General features: G+C 33.4%; 1 protein-coding gene across 2 annotated transcripts in view; it reads right to left on the bottom strand.

The window, feature by feature from the left end:
- LOC118928680 (transmembrane protease serine 11F) overlaps positions 1-20,932 on the bottom strand; it is a 91,611-nt gene that overhangs the window by 67,796 nt on the left and 2,883 nt on the right. For both annotated transcript variants that reach the window (XM_057502283.1, XM_036918144.2), the window contains exon 2: positions 9,466-9,546. In XM_057502283.1, the coding sequence (XP_057358266.1) occupies positions 9,466-9,473 (8 nt within the window). In that variant the 5' untranslated portion in view covers positions 9,474-9,546. The remainder of the gene's footprint in view (positions 1-9,465; positions 9,547-20,932) is intronic.

Here is a 20,932-nt window from a genome sequence, read left to right on the forward strand (position 1 = left end):
TTTATGAGACATCTTAAAAAAGCAAAATTATCAGTACAAAAATCAGACCAGTGGTCATCAGGAGCTGGAACTGGAATAAGAGATTGACTATCAATAGGCACAGGTAACTTTTTAAGGTAATGGAAATAGTCTGGATCTTGATTGTGGTAGTATTTGTAAAACTGTATACATTTGTCAAAACTCATAGAATTGCACTACCAAAATTGTAAATTAACTGTTAAGGAAAATTAGGAAGAAAAATATCATGAATATAAAGGGCAAACCAATCCCCTGGAACACTACATATAATTATAGTGACTACATCTAAAGAAAGTGCTAATGGACACAGTATAGGTCCAAAGAAAGGAAACTGAAGTGATTGAGTGGCTCCTAGAGTTGCCATATAAGCATAGAGTAGAAATATTAGACTCTAATCAAAACTTGTTAAAGAAATCCCACAGGTTAAAAAGAATGAGCATCTTTTTAAACTAGACTCAGGCCAAATAGAAAATGAGACTTTTGGAAACAGATAATGCATTTATGACATTAATTCCAAAAGGTTGTGTTGATAGGAAACAGTGGAGAAAAAGAGAATTTGTATATGTTATAACTAACAAAATCATAAATGATAACTAAAAACACACAGTATATTCAATGTCTGGTGTTGATAACAAGAAGGATATACTGATTATTACATGTTATATCTCTTGGGGTTGCCACTGGCAACATACTATTAGGCTGGATGGACTCCTATGAGTAAAGTTAGTGGCCAGACAGACAAACCTTCCACAAAAATGACTTAAATGAGTATAAGAAAAGAAGAGCTAATTTTTTTCTGTAGCAAATATCTTGATGGGTTCCATGAATATATGTGGCAAGTATCTTTGGAAAATCTTGTGTATATTTTGCTTTCCATTTTTCATGTTAAGAATCTCATTAACTAGGACCCTCTTTAGTAAGATTATCACTAGTTGAAAGATTCAGCAAAGCTTAGGCATTCCATTCTCACAGGCTACATTATAACAAAGGGAGAGAGAAAAATTGTAAAAATACAGATCACTTAAACCTTGCACTATGCTTACTAAAACTTTCACTACCTATTACTTTAAAATATCTGTTTTAGAGACTAGAGGAAACCTGTCAACTTTTCCCAAATAGAGAATGGAAGAAACAATGTTCAAATCATGTTCACACACTGAACCGTCAAATCTCTTTTCATATTCATCCCCTAACATGGTGGGAGGAAAAGTGCTTTCTTGAAATTTTGAACTGGTATCTGCAATAATAAAAAAGAGAAAGATCTCACCAAAGAATCTGAGTACCTAATACAAGCAATATCCAATTATTATTTAATATTATCTTGAATCGAAAGTTGTACATCTTCACTGAAGTACCTTTGTGGCTAGTGTTTACCTCTTAATCTTCCATTCACTGAATTATAAAAAGAACTAATAATTACCATTCTCCTTGGGCAAAAATTCCCATAAAAGAAATCCCTACATCTATTTTACCCCCAGGTAATTAGTGTCAGTTCATCTGGATAGTTTCATTCCTCTGGTCAATGGTTATTCAAGCATGGGCATGCAGTTCAATTCTGGCCAATGATGTGTGAGGGTAATTAGTTGGGAGATTACTAGGAAACACTTATTTTCTTATAAAAGAAGTTGAACTGAAAGATGGCTGCTTTTCTTTCTTTGGGATGCTGCATGTTGATGTGACATATGGGACTGCAGCCATTGTCCTACAGCTCTTAGAGGAGCCCATTTGAGCACACAGCTGACTCACAAGAACAGCTATGGGGACAGAAAGAACCTGGACCTCGTATCACACATTTGAGCTGTTGCATCAAACACCACTAAAACCAGTCTGCCTTTAGTTTACTGTTATATTAAGTAATATGTTTTATTATTATTTAAGCCAGCTTGAGGCTGGGTTTTTAGTTAAGTGCAATTGAAACCTTCCAAACTAATACAAGTATTTAAATATTAGTTTCACAGCCTCAAGTATCTTCCAAGAATATGGCAGGGTTTTTGTGTTTTTTTCTTTGAAACTTCAAGAAAGATTCAATTCAAGGTCTATTATAACTCAAATTTTGATAGCCCTTACAAAGGCTTTTGTATTACATGTATACAAAGACATTTAGAAAGAAGATAGTATACCCCACTGAAGTTTGTCTATATTTTATGCAATTTGGAAGTTCTTGATGTGCTAATTACAAATGCTTGTTATGCTAATTACAAAATATTTCTAACAGTTCTTTGAAATCAGATCCTCAGCTTTATCCTAGGTAAAGAATTCTGACATTTTCATTCATTCAAAAACTTTTCATGGAAAATTTTTACTGGTTGGGGGTGGAATGGTTAACCAGAAATACTCATAGGCTTTACAACCCCAGGGGGAGATACAGACATTTAAAAATATTATAGCTATTTGCTTATAACTACCATGATGAAAAATGCTAAGGAAAATATAAAGTGCTCTTCTCTCCATGTAACGGGGAAGTCTTAGCTAGAGTGTGGGCTCAGGGGAGAATTTTGTGAAGACATTTAACCCAAAATCTGAAGGACTATGTAATTAGGTCTGGAAGGAAGAGCTGCACAGGCAGAAGCAGCATGAGTACGTAAGAAGCTTGGCAAGTGCATATACTGAGAAAAGAGCAGTGTGGATGAGACCCAGAGTGCGAAAGTGAAGAGCCTAAAGTCACTGCAACGAGATAAGCAAAATAATTCCATAAAAATGTTTTTGTATGCATGTGCAAAATTGACTTTATAAGTCTGGTCAATATTATAGTATATAAATTTCAGTAAAGAATAATAATATAAATATAGAGAGTTCATCATATTACTTTGAATATTTAAAAAATTTAGTAATTGTGAAAATGATAGTAAAAGTGTTACAAGGATACTATATAGACAAAAGGTATACAAATTATCAAATACTACCTGGAATAATATATAAGCATCCTGGCATATTACTGGCATTGTTTTGTCTTATCCACTTGTATTCTATAGTCTACTGCACTGTTCAGCCCTTGATTGCATGCTTTTTTGTTTATGTGCATCAAGTTTATTTCTCTAAGATTCTAAATTCTTAAGGGGCAGAGGTTTGACCTCTGCTTTTCTGTTTACAAAAGGCTCTTGCATAGGAATTATTGTTGACTTGAAAAAGTTCAAGTATTAATATGAATGAATCACAATGGGCCTCCAATTCACAATTTGTCAGGTTTTCCCAAAGACAAGGAGGACATAAATCAACGTTGGATACATAATAATAATAAGACCCGTAAGAACATCCATAATAACTTCCCAGAATCCCTGGCCTGAGGTTTTATTTTGTCCCCTGAGACTGTAGACACATAAGAACACATATCATCTGACAGTAAGGAGAACAATAAGACTTTTCCATTAGGTTTTTGTACTTCAGATCAGGGAACAGGCAGGACATTTACCCTTTTCCTCAAATATGACCCAGGAATTCTCTTTTCAAATACTGACATAAGAAAAATTGAAAAGAAAAGTGCTAAGTTACAAGAAAGTGCATATCAGTCTCAATTCTCCTTCTGCATAACACCCCCAGCTGACTGAAGCCATCGTAGGTCCATAACTCCCATGTCAATTCCTTTTTTTTTAGTTTTATGAGAAAGCCCAACAGACTCTCAATAGATTCTCTTATTAACTCAGGCCTGTTTCTTTCAGCTAAAATAACTTTACCCATCTTCATCCAACACAGTATAAAATGTTCCTTGGGAAATCACTTTTGTTACTTGTGATTAAGTTTGAGAGAATCTCTTAGGGGACAAAATCAAGAGTTAAAATAGTGTTGATAATTGAAAAAGAATTCATAAACTGGGAAGCACATATGCTCCCTACAAATATTTTGTGTATTTGCTGATATTGAACATTTTTGGTATGCCATCCCTAAAATATCGTCAATGCTTTGTCTACTGTTCGATAACAGGTAGTTATACAAAGTACTGTTAACAAAAAACTTGATACTTGATTATTGCAGTAAATACCAGCTCTATTCTCTCTCTCTCTCTCTCTCTATTTATCTATCTATCTATCTATCTATATATATATATAATTATATCACAGATACTGAACAAAATGTTCTATTGCTATGCAGTTACTGGTAAAATAAGTAATTAAATCAATAAGTATGTATTTTAAAAATGCAGTTGCTTCCAATAAGCATCCAGCATTCTTCCTTAGTTTAGGATGACTGACTGATTTATAAAGGTTTGTGTTTCAGTGGTATTTTGCAATCCAGTTCAGAGGGAGGAGCTATGATTAAAATGTAAATGTCCTAGATAAAGGAGCTCAACAATCTTCTCATTTACAACTACTAATGTAATCTGCATATCAAATAAACAAAATTAACACATCCCTGAATCTTTCTTTCACATTTCTGAAGGGCTATGTGTGAAAGATGCAATGAGTAATTTAGAATGCTGCATACAAAGAAGTTTAAGAGTTTCTCATTCTTGGAATTTTCTTCTCAAATGCTGAGTTGCCTTTTCATTGGTGAATCAACTAAACTATAATGCAACCCAAATGCTATTTCATTCTATTTATAATTTTCAAATAGCTATTTTTTGAAGGTCTGAGTATACATTAAGTGTTTTGTTGATAATTGCTATACCAAAATCATCTAATTCACATAGATTGAAAAGGCATACTATGTAGCTATGGAATCACATTACAATAATTGAATTTACACATCTAAGCTTTTAAAGAAATTTATATGATGTATATACGGTTTAAACAATGTAAATATTATATTTTGTCAGGGTTACTAGGGGTCCACTATTGAACTTCATATTCTGATAGATCCTACATTTATTTCCATAAATAGGTCAATATAAATTTACTTATATATTTTCATGAAATTTCATTAATCAATTTATTATAGTATTATATCTGCCTACAAAGAAAACTTTGAAAAGGAATTAGAGGCAGAAAGAAAACTTCTTTTATAGCTGTATACATAATAATAGCCATATTTCATTAAGTATACTTTGGGATTTAAAATCTAATTCTTACATATTTTCTTCTAATGCAGATAAGCTTAGTTAAATATCATAAATACAATATTAGCATATGAATTAAAGAAAACACAATTCTAACAGGTAGATTCCATTCTAAATAATGTTTATTTAATTTAAGGGATAGATAATATAATTATAGCAGATAATGTTGTAATAGCTCTCCTCTCTACTAAGTCAGTGAGGCATTTCCTGCCTCATTATGACCCTACCACCTACCTTCCCCTCCCTCTATTGTTTATCCTTCCATAATCATCTTTCTTCTTGGTAGTTACTAATCCCTGATTATACCTAAATTTCCAGTCTCAAACTTTAGTTGCTTTAGGTCATACTGGCCATCATTTCCACTACTGGTGAGGTAGAGGAAAGATTAATTCAGTTTTTCATTGTTTATATATCATGTCACTTTAAAGAGCTTATTAACTCTTGGGATATTATGATTCGTACTTGGGATACTATCAGATAAAATGGTTGAGACAAGTACCTTCACCTTTCCACATTTTCAATGAACTCAAGAAATGTCTCCTCTTTAGAGGTAAACACAAAATCCTTGTGTGGGTAAAACTGTAGTATTTCCAGAATATCTTTCCTGGCTTTAGTGCATCGACATACCAACAGGCATTCCTCAGGGGTGGAGATTTGTAGTTCATCTCCATATCAGTGAGTAATTACCTGGGTGACCAGGGGCTTATCTGAACCAGAAAGGTTGGGGGGTGGTCTTGCTTGCTTCTGCTGGAGCAGAAGAGGGAAATGTTTTAAAGACTATTGTAAAAGCCTGCTTAAAGCAGCATAGATTTATCTTCTTGGGCAAGAAAGTGTTTCTATGCTGTTTGCCTCTATTTGCTCAATAGTATTAAGAGGTCCTATTTATAGATCTTCAAAGCTATTCTTTAAGCACAGTGAAAAATTTTTTCAATATTTAGTGTATTCAAAATGCATTTCACAAGTTAGCTTTCATTTTTCTGCAGATAAACGAAAGCAGGCAATAAATATGTTATATAATCTGAAAATCTATTTTTTAAAAAAAGCTAGCAGTTATTACTATCAAATTATCATCAAATACAGGACTTCTTAAAGGAAATGAAGTGAATTAGAAAAAATTTTGGAAAAATAGTACAAAATCTTTGCCTCATGCTTACATTTATAATTCACATCCATTTGTTTGCTTGGCTGTTTAGCATGTCTCTTTCTGTACTGTGAGTACCATAAAAGTAGAGACTATGCTTTATTCACATATATGTCTGTGTATATATTTTTTTATGTGCATATAGTATGTGTATGTATACACACACGATAGATACACATAACACATATGGTGTATATATTGTGTGTAGATATGTACATATATTATGTGTATATATAATGCTCTACTAGTACACTATAAGCTAGAATAACAAACATTTGTTAAATAACAAATGAAACTTTAAAATCCAGTCTTTAGGAATTTATCTGATACTTTAATCTCTTCTACAATAAACTCCCATCAGTACCCCAACATAAGTTTACTTCATATGAATTCTCTCTACTGTTCAGCTTTTTATTTACCTTCTCAATTATTATATCTATGTCTCATAGGCCTTCTTGAATTGATATGTAATGAAAGGTAAACTTGAAAGTTTCATTTACCCCTAGCCTTTCCTCTCTTCATAGTACCTGTTTTCTGGCTTTTGGCATATGTTACCATAAATGAACACCAAATGTTGAGAGTCTACTGTGAGCCAGACAATGTGTTTGGCACTGGGAATAAAGAGAACTGTTTACCTGGGGAGGCATAATTGTAAACAAATAATTAACTATACAGAGAAGTGATGACAGAAATGTACACACTGTGTCATGTAGTTTGAACAGGATGGCTGTGCTTCAGGAATAGTTAAGACAGAAGATGAAGGTAGAAGAAAAATTTCACATTAATTTTTATTAGAATCTCTAAGGAAGACTGCAGGGTCTCACTGAATGTGAGTAGAACATTCATGGTAGGCAGAATAATCAACTTGTACACAGGCAGTCTCCCTGCCACTCCGTTTAGTTCTGCAACTGTCCCAGAGGACAATAAAACCACCACACTGCTCCAGGCCACTCTAATGGTTCTATGCGGCAAATTTCATCATATCTTCATGTTTAAAGTTTTACTCAACCCTCATAAAAAGTTCAGAGATTTTAATCTAGTGTAAAAGCTCTTCATAGTCTGACTGATCACTCCATTTCATCTGATAATTTCTAACACCTGTTCATGAGTGTATATCAAATCTCATGATCTTTGCAAGGGCTATGTTCTCTCAGGCCAGAAACCCCTTCTGTCTCACCCAACTAATTCCTACTAGCTTTTTAAGACTAAGCTCAATCATTATATTCAGAGGAGCCTTAAATAGAGTGGGCACCACATAGCACCCTGTTTAAGCTTTTTTACTTGTTTCAGATTGCACCATAAGGATGTGACCCCTTCCACTAAAGACTATTTGCTGATAACCGTATCTCTTGTCTGCCTCACCTGTGGGGGGCACTAGCTATTGGGACTCTTGAAAAAATAATCTACACTCTGGGATAATTTAAATGGTTCTCTAGTGCCTTAAGAAAGTGAATGTTCTCCATATTAACTAGCTACTAACTCTTTTGTAATCATAGAATTTAAGTGTTCAAAAGAGCTTTATGGCTATCTAATGCAATGTTTTAAAAATGTTTTTGACCATGACCTACAGAGAGAAATGTTCCATATCACAGCATGATAAATACACATAATTGTACATCTAAAACAACAATTCCACAACATACTACTTCCACTTACTACTGATATTATAGAAAAATAGAAAAAAATTAATATCTGATATTATTTCATAATTATTTAATTTAGCAAAGAAAAAAATGAACAATACCAAAATAAACTAAGTAATAAATCAATAAAGTAGCCTTGTGCTTACCCACAAAAATGAGCTCATATCCCATTTATTAAACTCCTTCCACATTTTACAGAGAAAAGAAGTCAAGTCTTGAGAGATAAGTGACTTGTCCAGACAAATGAGAACAAAACTGTATCTCAAACACATTTAAATTTCATGCTATTGCTCTTTCCACTGTACCACAATTAGAAGGGCAGAACTTCTGCTAAGAAGCTACAGAATGTCTAACTCATTTACTGTTTGAGACTGAGAGACTCTGCCTTTGGGGAACATACTTTTACTAGGAATCTCAATGAATCCACTGGTTAACCTTCTTATTTCTATGGCACAATCCATATTTTTTGATAGAATATCTGTGTTAAAAACAATACTGATTTGGAATCCATTTTAAAAAGATACTTAAAATCCTTAGACCTATAAACTCTGGATCAAAGCTGTTGAGGCTTCAATGTAGAAATTTCAGATTTGTAATGATACTTTCAAAGTAGAACACTGAGTGAGAAGAGAAGATACTGTAAGTTGGGAAGAGTAGAATCAGGCTGATGGAGAAGCATGGAATTCTGAACTGAACAAAAAATAATAGAACTTGAAGTCCTTTCTTAATTTTTAAAAGCTGAAATTGTTAGCATATCATATTTATATGAATACTGTTAAATATGTTAGTTAAACATGTAAGTTGTTTCCAATATACAATTTGGTTTACTCTGCCCTTATCTTGTCTGTCCTACACTCTGGGATAATTTAAATGATTCTCTAGTGCCTTAAGAAAGTGAATGTTCTCCAAATTAACTAGCTTGGTGAAGAAGAAAAAAATGTTTGTTTTTAATAAGTACAGATAATATGTTATATTATGCTATTATGAAAGGGTCAGTGGTGGGAAGCTTTATGCATGAAATGGACAGTTTTTCTCAGACTCATGCTATTATTTGAGAATAAATTAGGAAGGGCAAGAACACTTATCATTTAAGAGTGCCAGAGATTACAGGCTTAAAGTATTTAACTGAAAACAAAATCAAATGATTGTACAATTATAATTATCACAGAATCATGATAAGTTTGAAACATAGCGCAGACCATGTGGGAAACTGGTGTCTGTAGAGAGGTCAAGGGCTTCTTTGAGAAGCAAGGTTAGGCTAAGCAGGTGTTTGAATGAAATCACTCTTATCAAATATCAGTTTTCATTTCTGAGTCTGTAAAACAATAGCCTGAAATTACCTAAATGTAAGTATACTTGCAAATTTCTTTACCTTAAATTCACTGATCAATTATTTTGGAGTCTAATTATGACAAATGTCACATAGAGTTGATTTTATTAATTAAATAATTATTTATCAGTGAATATTTTTATTTTCATCAAGCATTCATTTGAAAACTTTTTACACTTGAAAACAACAACAAAATAAAACTTTAACACAAAATACAATAACACACACACAAAACTTTTCATCTTAAAGCACTCTGCACCAGCCAACATCTGTCCTGTCTGACTCAGGAGTTGTTTAACCTCTGTCCTTGTTGATAGCTGACTGAGAGAAGCTCAATACTTACGTGTACATTATGGACCCAGGACTGGGGCAGTTTCTATGCAGTCACCACCTCATCTGTGTCAGTCAGGTTAGGGCTGGGAGGCTGTAAGATAATGAGAGTCACTGGCAATAAGAACGGAAACAAGACTGACAGGTTTAGTGACTGAGGTCTGTAGCCCTGATAAGAATGTGATCAATTTTGGGCCAGCCAGTTCCACACAGTGAGGTGTTTGTTGATATCCGCAGAGAGAAGCTCCAAGCTGTAGAGGGCACACATGGCTGCTGATGATTCAGAAGGCCTCACCTGTCCCGCTGGGCAAGTACGATCAGCACTGAGGTGTGACTCCAAATATTAGAGTACATCGATGGCATTTCTTACTTCATTAGAATTGTTATGTTTGTCCTTTCGAGGCAGCCATGAAGTGCGGTGATGTGGAAGAGACCTGGGCTAGGGGCCAGGGTGCCTGTCTCTGCCGCCATGGTCATGGGACCATCGGCAAGCTGCTGAGCTCAGTAAGATTTTTGTCATAAGCAAAATGGCAGGACTCTATTAGCTATTTCTAAAATGATCCAATTTCACTCTAAAGAGACACTTTATTGAATTTATTTACCCCCAGAAAGGCAAAGTTTAAAAAACCTCTTTTCTCCTTTGTCATCAAGAATAGATTAGTCCATCTTAGTATACGTGTATTCCTCAGTATTGATAATCAATTTAGATAATTGCATTTATCCACAGAGATTTTAGTCTGATACATGAACTTGTAATGAAGATCAGTAAAGTTGCAGGATGGATACTACAATTTTAAGATGTGCTTTTAAAGGATCAGAGCCAGGAGACATTAAAGAGAAAAAAGAAACAAAAAGCTTTAAGCATGCCTATTTGTTATTTATACAAAACACTTTTATCTAAAGTACTATAAATATAATATGAATGTAATATCAACATTTGCATTACAATATTCTACTAAGGCATTAACATGAAATATATTTCCTAAGACATTTTAACAGTCAAAGACACTTAGAGTCACTTGATACTTAACATTTTATAATCAAAGATCACAGAAGCTATCTTATTTTCAAAAGCTGAAATACAGAGTTCTACTATCCACCTCAGGAACTGTTCCTGCTATGCCATTCTCTTAAATTATCTTCTATTTGATTTTAAAGGTTCTATTTATTTGTTTTTTTTTACCCCCTCCTTCTGCTTTTGGTGAATAAGTAAAATAGTTCAGTGAAGTCATGCTTGGCCCATAATAAAGCCCTCAAAAATATTAGGCACTTTATTCTCTCTCAACTTTCATTTTTCCCCCTAGGATCAAGACTTTATTGCTAGTTGTTTTCAACACACTTCAAAAGTGGTATTTTCCAACTCTTTGGCTTATACAGTTCTCTTTTCAGTAACATATTATCTGTAGTTCTTTAAGTGCAGTAAATATATTAAAAATTGATGTATTAGATACTAACTAATGTAGCATATGAAGATTTTTTTAAACAAATGTTCCTTATAAGGCTCAGAAACTCAGTAATTTGTCTTATAGACATGAAATTACTACTTGTAAATTGAAATTCACTGGTTCCCAGCACCCTCAGCACAGGTTGCTATATGTGGGCAGGCACCACACTGGTTTCTCTTGCTGCCTTGTTGATTGACTTATTATCTGTCAAAAGTAATGAGTGTGTGATGCAGAATGCCAATGGGGAAAAGTCCACAGTAAAATGACCCTGCATCAGGACATCAAGGGAAAGTTAAGATGCTCCCGAATGGATGATGCTTCTTCAGTGTCCAAAATAAATGAAAGGACTCAAAGAGATAACTTTTAGAATAGAATCTATATAAGATTTATGTACACTTCCCTTTAATTACAGATTTTACAATAAGTAAATTATATTTATGAACTAATAAATAGAGGTATCACAAGTAATTTACCTCATATTTACTAGTAGCCTAAAGTTTGATGGCTCACCTTAAGTTTTACTTTGTACCTATTAAGACAATTAATATAATATTTTGCCATTGAAGAAAAAACTTATGGGGTTTGTGGGAGGATCACATGTTCTCAAGTGTGACATTGCTGAAAGGTGATAACATGGAAGAAAGATGACATCCTTAAGGAAGACAGTGAATCCTGTAGACTACAATGAGTGTGTCATTGGTTGAAGGAAAAGGAGAACACATTAGGTGGCTTTTCTCTAATATATTAGAATTGGTTCATATTATTTGTCCAGACAACTGAGACAACAAAAATGGAACACTCATGATAAAATCAGCTAATCTCCATGGATAATTTCCACCTGTTCATTAAATTATGGAACTAAAAACATAATATATGTGCAATTTTTAAAAATCTCAAAATGTAGATCTTGGAGTTGAGTCAGTGTTCAAGTCAATAATTTTTCTTCTCAGATCCTAATTGTTTCTTTTGGAATATATTTTATTTTTAAGCAAAATATATATTTCACATATAAGAGAAATTACTTTACTTCCATATAATAGTTTAATTTTTTCATTATAATCATCTTCATTGTTGTAGACATGTTCTATTATTATTCAAGTATAAAATTCTAAAATGATGTCCTTGCTTATAAATATCTGTATTTGAACTAAAACAATTCATCAGTTTTAAGAAGTACAGTTAGATTTTGGAACTAACTTACAATCTCCTCAGAGATTTGGAGGTTCCCAATATGTAACAGTAGAATCAAATAAACATCAAAGATGAACAAGATACCATGCTTTATATCCTAGAAATTTTCAAAACCACAAAATCTTATAAAATTTCAGTTTGTACTCTTCATAATTGAAAACTTTTTGTATTTAAAAGTACTGCTGCCTAAGTTATTTTACAAGTAATTATAAAATATATTTCTGCATTCTTATATGTAGAGTTTAGTTTTTTATACTCTGTGTTCAACCCATCCAGCTAAAGATTGAGAACATAGCAGATGTGCAAGTTTGTTATACTGAAGTGAATTGACTGATATCAGCACTACTGAGAATCTGTATCTAATACTAAAATATCCATTTATTTTCATTCTTTGGGTGATGTTATTGGAAAATATTCTATATACAAACTATTTCACTTGGGAGAAAAATGAGTAGGTTCCGTTTTAATGGAATTACTTGTGTAATGTAATGGAATACTACAAGTCAAAGTTTTAGAAATTATTCTTTTATACTTTCAGTATATTTACAGTTTACAGATTACCTTTGTTCATGATACTTTCAACTCCAGTCCTCCATAAAGAATAACTCTTGTAGATAAATGGCTTAGTAACATCTGTATAGTTGAGGAAGTCTAAGAATGTATGTTCCTGGGGCTTTATGGTAGCAATTTGTAGCTACTGATTGACTAACACTTATCATTAAAAAGAAAACTTGAACCTGATTTCTAACTTGACAAGCATCTTGAATGGTAGACAGTAGAGTAGGCTATAAGGAAAAAATAAAAATAATACACACTTCTTAGTGCCAAGGATCCTTCTACCAAGATAACCTTTCTTAAAAACTTCTCTGAGCACAATGATAGCATCAAAATCAAATGGCAAAATCAGAGATTGTCAATAATATTACGTCAACAAGTGATACAGGAAGGGTTTCCCTGGGCCTTCACAGATAGTATGTGGGCTTCTCCATCATCAAATAGATCAGATAATTAATATCCAGGATGATTGGAATGGCCAATGAACAAATAATAGCCAAACTCATGAATAGCAAGAACAAAAAAAACCCCAGCAAAACAAAAAACCTTTCTGGTAGATAAGTTTGACATAATGCAAAACTATGAAGGGCATAACTCGTGAGTGTAGGTGAGATTACATTTCTTCCATACTGATTCCCTTACATCAAACTGATGAACTGGGAGCTCCACATCTACATTTTTGCTTAATCTCCCAATGAATGCATCCAGTTGTCCAGGAATATTCTTCCCCAAGAACTGATGTATTTCCTGGACTAAAGAAGTCATCATTGCCTTTCATTCTCTTTATTGGTATTCATCCTGTCTTAGGGTCACAATATGGTTTCAAGTAATTTTTTACTTGTGTACCATTAACTGTCAAAGGTACAGCTGGCAGCTTGCTGGGTCACAAATAGAAGTTTCATTCTGAGCATTACCAAAATGCTTTTAAGATATGTTTCTTTCCTGGAGGAAGGTATTAACGTTCACTAGAAGCACAATGCTATGAACTTAGTCATCAAGGTATTTTCTTACTTAAAAATATGATGAAGTTACTAGTTGGAAATGGAACAGCTAAAACTATTTCCTTGAGGAGAATCAACAAAGATGTGGGAGGAACCAGAGGAAATAGCCACAGGAATCCTATAGCATGATCCCGTTCGTGCTAAGATTTCTTAACCAGACCTGGGACCTGAAGCTATCATTCATAGGCACATAGCCGGACTAGTTTTTAGATTGAAGGGGAGACAATTGGTTTAAAAGAATATCTATGAGAAAGTGCCAGAGATATGCAAAAGGAAAAATCCTTTCCCCCTCTATAATCTCCTTTCCAGGATGAGGAATAAAAAAAATACATAATCACAAAGCTAGGACTCTAGTGATGGAATTGACTGCTACCTCATAGTTGTACGTCTGACTAATGCAGATAACATTTCTAGATCTCATTTTCTAGACAGATGATGAATGAATAGATAGATAGGTAGGTAAATAGATACATAGATGATGCACAGATAGATAGATATATAGACGATAGATAGTGAGATAGATCTAGTGTTTAGACTAAGTCTGGGGACCACGGATATGTTTCAGTTGGATATACTGAAATCACTCTGAAATATCTTGTATATATGTGTGTGCCCTTTTCTAAAGGAAAGCTTTATTATTTCACCAGATTCACCCTGGGTTCTGTGCTGTAAGAGCTACTGAAACTGATGACTTTGAGGTCCTGTGGATTGATTATATTCTATTCCCCCACATGTAGCACCCAACCCAACACTAATCTGATGCTCTGATAATTCTTACTTGCTTGAACATTTATTCTTCTCTGGAAGCCTCAGGGGAAAGTGCATAGGAAAGGCTACTTCTCTCTGTGGAAAAGCTGTTCTGAAATTTTGAGACAGTTTTGATGATGTATATATGCTTGTACTATGTTTTCTTCCTTTCTTTTCTTTTTCTTCTCTTTTTTTCTTTCTATACATACATAAACTGCATTATCTTATGTGGATAAAAATTAATGTCCCAAACTCTTAAAGAAAAAGGAAGAGGAGAGATAAGAGAAAGAGAAGGAGAAGACAGAGAAGGGGAAGCAGAAAAAGAAAGACAAGCAGAGAGGGAAGAATAGGAAGAAAGGGAAAACAAGAGAAGAAAGAATCCAATCTGGATATATTGCAGATATATTTTCTTGGCCACATAGTTAAAAATTTTCACACTATTCTTAATGAGGAGAAATGAAAATTTATATTAATATTTTATCATATATATAATGGTTGCACTTTTTATTTTTAAATTATTGAACAGTTTTATCTGTATAGTTCTCATTCCAAATTGTATGATCACCCAAAATAGTCAAACCACTCTGCCATCTGTAGAAATTTCCAAATTAAGGATTCTTTTAGAAACTGGACTCAAACTTTCATTTATTCATGAATACAGTCATTAAACAATATTTCTTGAACACCAACTATGTGCCAAACAGTGTGCTAATTGCTAAACACACTGTAGCAAACAAAATTAATTTCTGTTTGCAAAGACTTTACAATTGAGCAAAGAAGACCAGCACCAGGCAAAAAATCATAATAAAATACTTTGTGATAGAAGTCCAAGGTGCTACAGCAGCGTATTTGACTACCGTAGCGACCATTCGAGGAGTCAGAGAAGTCAAACAAGCCATGTTTCCTCTCAGTGAATATTCACACAGTTTTATTTCATTCTATAGTTGAATTAGTTTAAGTATTATTGACCTTGCATTTCATATTGTGCTAAGATAGTCTTTAACTCTGTGAAAGCCTTGTGAGATAGATACAAATATGATTCATAGAATATTTTATAGATGTATGTAGTTTCTGCATTTCCATAATTTATCAGGCTCACTTCTAACCCCAACTTACTAATTAGGAAGGAAGGATGGGAGATGAGAAAGAAGGAATTTTTACCCAATGTTTTTTGTTTTTTATATTAAGTACAGAAAAGCCCAAGAACTCATAACATATTCCAGAAACAGTAATCCAGTTTTATAATATCAAACCATATTTCTAGCTTCAAATTATACATTGTTCCCTCAACATTCTTTTAGCTCATTATTATGTAACTTTTTTTAGTTATTATAGTACCTTAGGCTCAAGAGTTTTAATAAGAATCAATAATTATGATTAAATTTATTATTTTAATTCAAATGATAACTTTCTGATATTCTAAATTAAAACTAGTTTGACTTTTATTTAGTTTTTTTTCCCCAAAAATATTATGTTGTGGGGGAAAGGGAGGTGTCACTATGAAATTTCATGTTTTTGTTATCAATTTTCGATCCCTACAGAGAAGAAATTTAGAAAGAATGGTGATCAGGTTAAAAATCATTTTGATCCTTTTGCTCTTTAAAAAATAATGTAGAATTAAGAAATTTCTCCTAAATCAAACATTTGTGATTGAATTTTACAAAGTAGGTATATAACAGTCATTTGCTTTCAGAATTGTTCATTTTGTGAAATGTGAATTTAATGTATTCCAATATTTTCTAAGTGATGTATATAAGGACTCCATCATGTCCCATTCACATTTTCCTGTGTTTTATTTGTTGGGTAGATTCACTGCAAGTTTGCCCTGTAAGCTTTGACTAATAATTTAGATTAAGAGATTATACGGCCTTATTTCACCCACTTATATACTAATAGATGTCAGTGGAATTATTACAATTTTCATGGAAAGTGCAGTTTCAAGTTATATGAGTAAACTATTTGGGGGCACTAAATTTATTTGGGCTATCAAGGAAATATTTAAAATAAAACTTGAGAGTAACTAGGATATTTTCAGAGTTTAATTTTACTCTTAATTTTTTATTACTTAAAAAAATTTCTATGGAAGCATAGAGTATGAAACATTTAATCTGGGAATGAAGGCAGAATTAGGCAAATATTTACCTTTATTATCAATTTGTTGAATGCAATCATTGATGTCCTAGTGATATTTAGAGAGCTCGGTTTTCTCAGTTTGATAAACTGTGATTGGTTGCCCTAAGCTGTGCAGAAAACAATGTGACTGGTGTGATAACACTTGCATAGTTCTGTTGATTATATTTGAGATAAAATCTAGGAAATATTTCCTGCTTGAAGAATCAAGCTTACAAGCTTTGTTTTTTTTCCTATCTACCTCTAATTATTGACATTTAGAGTGAATCTAGACTATTCTGCTATGGTGTCCTTGAAGAGAAGGGCTCATGTTCCTTGAGCAGGGTGAGACCCATGGTTACCAGCACAGATGTGGGAGGAAACTGCACAAACTCATTTTGCATGTATTTTAACTCTAAAGAATATTAAGAAGAAGCAAGGCATCTCTAATGTTTAATTCCTTGGTTGATGTTGCCATGTTGTTCAGCCTTAGATGTCAGGTCATTGGTGCATATGACATCTTAGACACCCTGAGGAAAGACTAGGGGTTTGACTGGCAGTGGTACTGACATTTGTTCATTTGCTTTCATCATATTTTGATGTGTTGCAATTTATGTGTATTTGATTAGGTCAATTATTTATGTACAAAATTATCTGGCCTTAGGTAGACTCTCCTCCGAAATGGAAAACATAAAGTGTAAATAATAAACAAATCCAGGTTTGACCTACTCAGAACTATTGGCTCTTTCAGAGAAGCATGGGAGAAAGTGCAAGCTTTTGTTTCTAATACCTTTAAATAATATCATGCATCCAGCCTCCTTGTAAAATACAATTAAACATTAAAGATATGACTACAGTCTTCTTGGATTAATACCCACTCTTCTAGGCTCTTCTTTCTCCCCATTACCTCTCAGAGTTAATCCCTGCCATTGTTTTGGTATATACCATTCCCAGATGAGAAAGCATTAACTGTGAATATGATTTACTAACATTTTCCAGTGTAACTTTCAAAAAATCATTAGGTGTTTCTCATTTGGAATCAAAGAGACGGAGATAGTTTCTTCTTTATCAAATGATACTAGATCTGAGTAAGACAGGCTAATCTACTTGATATTCTTACGTACTAGATGTATCTTAGTATTTTTGATAGAAAAATAATGTGTCAAACTGATCAACACACCATAAAGTCCACTGGCAGGCTTAAATCCAAAGAAGCTATTTTGTGACATAAGCACAAAATAAGCATTTATATTTCTTCATAATTTTTAAGTTGAAGAAAGTCCTTTAAGACCTCCAGTAGGGGGTTCCTATACTAGGTCCTCTGGATTTTTGTCTGTTTCAAAACAAATTTCTTTCATGAGCTAATTCATTCTCATATATAGAACTACCCGCTATCTAGACAATTTCTAAATCTGCATCACCACTGTACTCCCTTACTGAAATTGCAGTCCTGTAGATGCCTACTGAGTTTTTGTTTTATTATCTTACCACGACTATCTTCAATCATATATTAAAAAAATATTTTCTTGACCATTTAACTATGTGCCAGGCATCTAAAAAATATTTTCTTGATCACCTACATGTACGGCTGCTCTGTTATACTGCTAAAGGTGAAATGGTAATGACACCACCTAGCTCTCAGATAATTTTACAGTCTAATCGGGTATCTCAAACAGCCACAAATCTTTGTGCCTCCAAGCTTCTTTTTGTCAGTGGCACCACCTAACATCCCAATTACCTACACTCACAATTTAAATGTATGCTTGGCTCAGCCCTCAAGTTCATTCTCTATATCCAGCCAGTGCTTTTGATAACTATTTTAAACTATTTCTTTGGTCCATATATCCCTTCCTCTTCCTAATCTAGTTTAGGCTATTGTAACAGCTTCCCAGCAGAACTTCATGACTTGTTTTCTCCCTCCAATTCTCCTTCATGCTCATTAAAGACTAATTGTTCATAAACATGACTTTGATCATGTGGCTATTTAAAAAGTCTTTTAATGATGCCTTATTTTCCATATCTTCAAGAATGCACTCTGACAAGAGTAATCACTCAGTAAATATATCATCATCATCAATAGTTTAGTTGTAGTGGTATATTACTCTAGAACTTTTAACTTCGTCTCTGGCAGACTTCTCTAGCACTTAAAATCTATGGCACACAATTTTGTCCTTAAAGATATGCAGATATGCACTTTTGTGTTATTTGCTATTGTCTTCTTATTTCTAGTTTTGTCTCTTCAATTGCTTTTAAAATCTTAAAGAACAGAAACTGGATCTTTTGCTTCTGAGATATCTTCTAGTGCCTGGTATAGACCTGTTGCTGGGGACCAACTACTCCTTGGCTGATTGTCTTATTCCGTGCTGAACTATAATTCATATTTAATCTGTACACAATGTCTGGAAGTTGGAAATGTGATCTATCTATCCCCTCATTTTACTTTGATCTTGGAAGTTAAAATAAATTTTCAATACATAAAAATTGCATTGTTAGCTTTCCAGAACTGTATGAATTCTGTGTTTCTTAGCTGCTAAGAAAAAGGAATCTTCTTATAAATTAAGCTTAAGAAAAAATCAGAATAGCCATTTCCTCTAAACATTTTACTTCCTGAGTTGGTAGCTGATTTAGGTTCTGCAGTGACTTCTGTATTATTCATAAGTGGCTTACCATCTTTATTGACAACTTGATAAAAGAGTCTAACTCTGCTATATAATAACTTGGAACTTCCATGACTGCTCTAGATCAGTAGCGCATCAAGGCTGGGATCAGGGGTGGTAGAAGCAGTCTACTTTGCATGCGGGAGATAAGGAAGGCAGATTTTCTATAAAGAATTTAAAAACAAAAGGAAACTCAGTAAAGTTGGTGTGGTCATTAATATCACCATGCACCAGTAATTCTAGGCAAAAATTATTGATAAAATATTCCTCCCTGCTGGGGGTGGACTATTCTCAGCAAGGCCCCCCTTCTATATTACCTCCTATACCATGCTCTAAAGTTAGCCTTGTGGGCATTAGATTTTCTGATCAATTTTGGAGATTCTGACACATCTTAGTGCAGCTGTATTTTTTTTTTAATTTTAACTATTTTCCACAATAAAAATATATCACAGCACACTATACACATGGATAGACATATATGTTCCACAAAACAGTAATCTTCACTACTGACAGGTAATGGCACTGACTTTGAAATACATTGCTCTCATTTGCTCCTTAGCCATCCAAATTAGAACTACCAAGAAACTTTTCTAGAATGAATTCAGTAGTTCCCCTGGAGTCCCATGAACTAGATATAATTCAAAATAGGAACTCAACTAGATTTCTGATGTTGAGAGCTAAAAATGGAAATCAAAGAGCTGATTTACTTTCCTTGGCCTCTGCACCAGGCATAGACAACAAAGTTAATAGTACACCAAAGCCGATGTCCAGGCTGAGGGGTGGGTATTGCCCAAAGGCCCCCACTCCCCGACCTTTGTTCTTTGGCGTTTCCATTCCCAAGTCAGGCACTGACCTGCATTCATCTCTCAATTTCTTCCCCACTTATACTCCCCATCTAAAAACATATTATTATCATTAAACTCTGGCCAATTACTTATTCCACTCCAAATTCACATTACACTGAAGTTCATTTAAAAGTACAACCCTTTTAAACCATGTGTTTTGTTTCATTCATCTCCAACGAGTGAACTAATTCCTGAAGTATCCTTATCACTGTGCACAATTCAAGTACTTCTCACTGGAGGAGTTACTTTATGCCCATGATTCATGAATGAAGCCAGTCATAACACAATGTTGGCTAGTCAAAATTTCCTTATGAAAACTGTAGTTAGATGCCTAATTAAAAGCAAGATGAGAAGTTTATGCTTAATGACACATCTAGAATATTATAAATTATTATTTCTTATCTACTCTTTTGTTTAGGATAGAGACCAGTTTTAAACAGGGATTTAATCTTTATTATACAACTTCCAGAAATTTATTACAAACAACCAAAATTTTATCAAATTTACTTAGGTAAAGATTTAAAAGAGAATGATTTAGTTCTCCATGAATAACCATTCGGTTATTTTATATCAAGTAAGAAGATGACCTTAAACCTGATTTAAAAGGGATTGTACAAATTGATTACAAATTAATATGCATACCTTAATTGGTTATATTAATACAGGTTATCATTTTCTCTGAGTCATGTTTTTTCTCATTGTTAAAATGAGGGATTTAAATATCATTTAACAGTTTTCTGCATGTTCACGATAATAAGATTTGGCAGGAATTTTAAGGACATTTAACTAACGAAAGGCTGGAAGGTAAAAATACTATTTGCAGACTGATTTTCTACACAGAAAATACAAGTTAATTTAAGAATTAAATAGCTAAATTAATAAAAGATTTCAAAGTGACTTGATTCAAAAAATAAATATAGCAAACTTAAT

This window comes from Manis pentadactyla, chromosome 5 (assembly GCF_030020395.1).
Source record: "Manis pentadactyla isolate mManPen7 chromosome 5, mManPen7.hap1, whole genome shotgun sequence".
Classification (NCBI taxonomy): Eukaryota; Metazoa; Chordata; class Mammalia; order Pholidota; family Manidae; genus Manis; species Manis pentadactyla.